General features: G+C 37.0%; 1 protein-coding gene across 2 annotated transcripts in view; it reads right to left on the bottom strand.

Annotated features, from left to right (window-relative positions):
* Positions 1-5,696, bottom strand: part of RASSF9 (Ras association domain family member 9) — a 29,312-nt gene extending 23,616 nt beyond the window's left edge. The window contains exon 1 of one of the 2 annotated variants that reach the window (XM_019808471.2): positions 5,666-5,696. In XM_019808471.2, coding sequence (XP_019664030.1) covers positions 5,666-5,682 — 17 coding nt within the window. In that variant the 5' untranslated portion in view covers positions 5,683-5,696. Of the gene's footprint in view, positions 1-5,113; positions 5,636-5,665 lie in introns of those variants that run through there. The other variant, XM_002927742.4, reaches the window with a different exon arrangement.
* Positions 5,697-6,000: the final 304 nt, after the last annotated feature.

Here is a 6,000-nt window from a genome sequence, read left to right on the forward strand (position 1 = left end):
AGCAAGAATGAGAAGTCCATCTTGAATTTATGGATTCATTCTTTTAAGTTACCTATGCTTCCACTCCACACTGATGTATTCTGATCCAAGTACTGCATGGGGACCAGGTGTATTTGAAGAGTATATGCTGAATTCATTAATTCAATCGACAAATATTTGAGAAACTACTCACTGATTACCTAGAAAGGAACAAGATAAGTAAGGTCCCTGCTCTCACTGAGTATGCTCAATGAGAATTTTTTATAGATATCTTAAGTCACTTTATTTATAAAAACAGAGGCCATTCTAGCCTGCAGATATAAACCTTTGAGGATAACTTCCCTTGTTTGTCAGCATATTTACTACCCATTGATCATTCTTATTCATGAACTATCTTGCTTCTCACTGCCAGTGCTGAGCATGTACCCACGATTCTATTCCACTTACAAGACATAATTACTTTGCCCTTCGGTGACCATTTACATTAGCAAGTTTTCATAAATGATAATCAACAAATACGCAAATTTTCTATAGAAGGTGTAGAATTACAACAGGTTACACAGGAATGGAATCACAATCTATTAAGGAAATGTTGGGGTGCCTGGGTGGCACAGCGGTTAAGCGTCTGCCTTCGGCTCAGGGTGTGATCCCGGCATTATGGGATCAAGCCCCACGTCGGGTTCCTCTGCTGTGAGCCTGCTTCTTCCTCTCCCACTCCCCCTGCTTGTGTTCCCTCTCTCGGGGGCTGTCTCTATCTCTGTCAAAGAAATAAATAAAATCTTTAAAAAAAAAAAAAAAAGGAAATGTTATATGTGTTGTATGTGTCTTGCCAAAAAGATGTCTTTAAAAACTCCTAAGTAAATATACATTAAAGAACATTAGAGAGCAAAAGCATGTTGAACTTTTTTCTTTCACATATACATAGTACAGATAACATATTGCCTCATTTTAGAAAGCCAATATGCCAGAGACAAAGAGATTCTCTATCAAGGACTGACAGCCACATACTCCTGAAAGAGGTAAATATATGCCACTACTCAACTTCATTCTATTTTCAGAACTAAAATTAAAAGAAGAGAGCCACATTTTTCTGAATTTTTAGAGCTATTATCAGATCTCCTGGAACAATACACCAATCAAATAACTTCAACGCTTTCTAAGTTATGCAGTCCAGGTAATAAAGATGTTCTGTAAATTAAACTGTGAACCAGCTACAAGCTTTTAAACATTTTTTTTACAAAAAGTCCATTTAAGAACCTTTCACTTTGACGTGTTTCATGAATGGATATAGAACACAATACAACATCTTGCATAGTGGATTTTTAAGTTGGCTTTAGTCGTTTGAATAATGATTCAGGATTTAACCTAGAGCTCCATTTCACTGCCTTCACTGCTCTTGGTATATTTCTGCCAGGGATAAAGCATTCCAGCCATTGTTCCTAACGGGCTGTCTGCTGTCAACTAGTAACTACTTAAGTTACCAAGTACCATCAGGGGAAATCTCTTTCAGAAACTCCTGGGAAGTAAAAAGATGTACATACTCAAATATCATGCATTTCTCAATCCATTTTCAGGAAAATTTTAAGTATTTATTTGAGGTTAGACAAAATGGTACATGATAATTTTCCATTCTACAGAATTCACATATTACCAGACTTCTAATTTGAGAGAAAACATCCATCTTGCCAGCAATTTTTACCTTAACCACAAAACTTAATTCTTCCTTCTGATGAAGAATTTGTGGCGTTGTTACTACAATCAGAAAATTTTAAAAGATTAGTTCTGATTGTAGACTTAAAGGATCTTATATTGTCTCCATTTCTTTTACTTATATGAAAGTTAGAAATGAAAAGTATACAAAGTTTGTGTGCCAAATTACCATCATTCGTGACCATGCATTATTCTCAAATTCCCCAAAGACTGTTGACCATTTTTTAATTTGAATGCTTCTTAAAATTTAGAAGAGCTTATCTAGTGGGGTAGGATTGACTTGGCATCCAAATCCATAAAATTATTTGTCTATTTCCTTGGGTTTTGGGTTATATCAAATGTCAACCAATCCTTTAGGAAGTATTCACTTTTATACAATACCAACTGAACTCAGATGATGACTACAGAATAAAATAGTAACTATCTTTTCATAATTTAATTTACAAAATTATATAAATAATTGTATCACAGGTCTATAATATGGCAGGCACTGTCCTAGGCATAAAAACACAATGGTAAGTAGACAGATATGGCACTGCTCTCTCTAAGCTTTACAGCTTGTATTTTCTTTTTCTTTCTTTTTTTTTTTTAAGATTTTATTTATTTATTTGACACAGAGAGAGACAGAGAGAGAGAGAGGGAACACAAGCAGGGGGAGTGCGAGAGGAAGAAGCAGGCTCCCAGCAGAGGAGACTAATGTGGGGCTTGATCCCAGGACCCTGGGATCAGGCCCTGAGCCAAAGGCAGACGCTTAACCACTGAGCCACCCAGGCGCCCCTACAGCTTGTATTTTCTAAAAGATTTTATGCCTCATACTTGGAAAAGACAGAAAGAGAATAGATGCAGAAAAGTTCAATAAACAAACTTTGTCAAATTCTATGATCTCAAATTCCTACGATTCCTTCTAGTAATCTATATTTTTTCCTGCCCACAAAGATGCAATTATGTTCAAGTAGCTCTTTTACTTGTATAAATTATATATCACAAGATATACAAATGCATTTCTCAAATTCTTCCTTTGCATTCTGCAAGGAATTTTATACTATATATTTGAGGAATGCCTTAGCTGTTATCAGATAAATGTTTTATCATCAATCACATTTACTATCAAAGAATGAATCACTTGTCATTTAAGGAAAGATACTTAGTTTCAATATGTCCAAGTAAGATTATTTAAATCATTATGGAATCTAGTAAACAACAGGGATAGACTTAATCATATTCACTAAGTTTCACGTGTAGTTTCACCTTTGAGAAGGTACAAAAACAAAGCACAACAAAACAAAAATACCTCATCTACAGTGATACTAGGCACTGAAAAAATAAATATAGATTAATTCTATTTCAATACACCATGTGGCTTATGTAATGCTTAGTTTCAGACACCCATATTTTTATCTTTCTGACCACTGCTGTGGCTTACATTTTTCTTAAGGATGGAAAAATACAAATTTGTAAAGGGAAGCACTCAATTATTAGAGTAACGTATACATATCCTCACTGTTACCACTTTCATCAACACACATTCATAATAAAGCATCACCATTGGGGACACCATTCCTTTCTCTCAGAAAAACCTGAAATACTGTTTAACTCCTCATTTTTTATTGTTCTTTCTTTTCCATTTTTTCATAATTTTGCATAGAAAATGTCATATTAGAAACTGTATACCCACCTCCCTGAACGAAAGCTAGTTTTATGGGTAGATGATACAGTGGGAAAACTGAGCTAACGTAAGTGGACATGAACTTCCCTGAGGGAAACTCACAGGGATGCACACAAAGTTATACTGAACTGTTATTTGGCATACCAATGACAGAATTCTAGAATAAATAATAATCAAAATAAAAAACAAAAACACACATACACGAAATACCCTGAACTACAAGGGTATATTTAGAAGGATCAGCATGCCAGAAACTTAATTTGTTTTATAAGACCACAAAGTTTCCCCAAGTAATTGTTATATATTTTGATGGCATTTAAACAAACATACTTCAAAAATAATGCTACTGTATAATCCTTTAAAAAGTAGTAAGTCTTTTCTATTGGCAAGGGAAGCCTTTTGGGATTATTTTTTAATCCACAGATACCACTAAAATACAAACCTATTTTTACTAATCATCACTAACATATTTTTTAAAGAATATCCAGACATATTTCTTTCTTTTAACATATAGTTTCACTAATTACCAGAAATGCCACATTTGTGATACCAAATTATTAGCAAATAAAACTGGTTTAGAAAGTTTCATAGTACTGATTATCGTTGTTTTCACTTCTTAAGGAAACTTAACTAAATCATGAATACATTTGGAATAAATTAAAAACAGAAGTTTTCAAGTAGACATTTGTGCGCAAAATGTTGAGGTTTACTTTAAAATTGTATCACCGTAAATTATCATGCAGACACTTTAAAATAATTGTGTCATTTCCTACCATGTAATTGTATGCTTTTAAATTTACCCTGAGTAAATTATGACAAGTACTAACAAGCATGATGGAGAGAAGTCATGGAAAAGCCCTTATTCCAAAATAAATATACTAACAGAGTAAAGCCCATGTCTAAAATTATCCTCACATTGTTTTAGCATATAAAGGTAACATTTGGGGTGCTAATAAAATATTTAACAGGACTGAAAAACCCATACTGGCTCAAGAAAAATCTGAATGTGTGTGTGTGTGTGTGTGAGAGAGAGAGAGAGAGAGACAGAGACAGAGACAGAGAAGGAGATAGACAGCGACAGAGTGAGAGAGAAAGAGTAAAACATTTCTTTACACATTTACACTATGGGCACTGCAGGCTGGAAATAGCAAAATGAATCAAACCAAAATCGTACTAATACCGATTAAGGAGGGCAGCTGCTTAAATCCTTTTGTGCCTAAAACCACCTAAAGCTCTCAAAGATATTTGAAACAATCAGTTTACGAAAAAAAGTTTCTCTACAGAGTATTTTCACTTTGGGAACTTTCCAGATTTCAGGAATGCCCCACTCTAAGGGGAGCCAAAGCATTGTTTCCGGATTGTATCAGCAGCTCTGCTTTTCGTTCTAATTAGTGGCTATTAAATTTTAGTTATATCTTCATCAAAATTTTTAACCCTTCCTATAATATGCCAGAATTCGGTCTGAACCAAAACGAAACTTGCCTTCCCACCACTCTCAAATATGCAAGGCAACACAAAGATTTTGGTGATGGTAGCCATGGAACCGGGACTGGCTAAAGGGGGAAACAGAATCAAAATAATTTTTTTTTTCTTTTCCATGATTCTTGAAGTGGAGTAATATCCTCTCCAGCTGAATATAAATATAAAACTTCATTCCCAGGGCTTTTCCCCCTAAAAGCAATTTTCATCAGCATCTAATTGCGACGAAACACCTACTGTCACACAGAAGCCCCCCAGCACGCACACGCCGGACTTTACCTGTTTTTATGCCGAGTCTTCAGCAAGTTTCTTCCAAAGGGAGCCATGGCCCGCCAGGCAGGCGAAGAGAAGGGGCCGTATCTCAGAGTTATCTGGGGATGGGGGTGGAGGGAGTATCTGGATTTCTAGACGAAAGGAGGAGGATTGAAGGTTTCCTCTTCACCTCCTCAAACGTTCCTGACTTTCAGCTCATTAGCAGCCTGCTAAGAGAGTTGCTAAAAGTTGTGCAACTGCTGCCTAACTTTGAACTGCTGGATTGTTGTGGCTGCTGCACCTTTGGAGACCTGCCCAGTTTAAGCCTCGAAGAAGGCGTTTGGAAGCAGGAAAAGAAAAAAAGAGAGAGAGAGAGAGAGAGGAAGGGAGGGGGACTCTATTGTGTTCTGTAGTTATTTGCAGTCTTGCTAAACTTTAAGAACTGCCAACCCCACGGGCATGGTAATACCCATGGAATGGGAATTTCACTCCGTTTGGAAACCCCCCTCCCCCACTTTCCACACCCAATCACACCAGGTGAACTAAACACATAAAAGGATTAAAAGTAAATACCCCTACCTCCCAACCAGCTCCATTCTGTGAAAAGTAATCTGATCCTGGCAAGCAAGAGTGAGGGCCAAGAACTTTTTGTCTACCGTTTCGACACAAAAATCCCCTGCCCAAGGTTGGGCGGGGGGGGGGGAGTGGGGGCAGATCAGGGCTGTAAAATACGTGGAGGAGGAGCGAAGCCGGAGACCGAATCAAGGTGGACTCAGAGGTCATTTGGAAATTGGAGCCTAAGAGTATCCCCCAGCTCCACGCCTCCACACTTCTCAAGTTCATTTTCCAAAAGTTGAAGGAGCTGAAGGACCAAAGGGCTCCAGGGCTGACTGATGACAGCATCAGCAGTCAGA

This window comes from Ailuropoda melanoleuca, chromosome 15 (assembly GCF_002007445.2).
Source record: "Ailuropoda melanoleuca isolate Jingjing chromosome 15, ASM200744v2, whole genome shotgun sequence".
In the NCBI taxonomy this organism is placed as follows: Eukaryota; Metazoa; Chordata; class Mammalia; order Carnivora; family Ursidae; genus Ailuropoda; species Ailuropoda melanoleuca.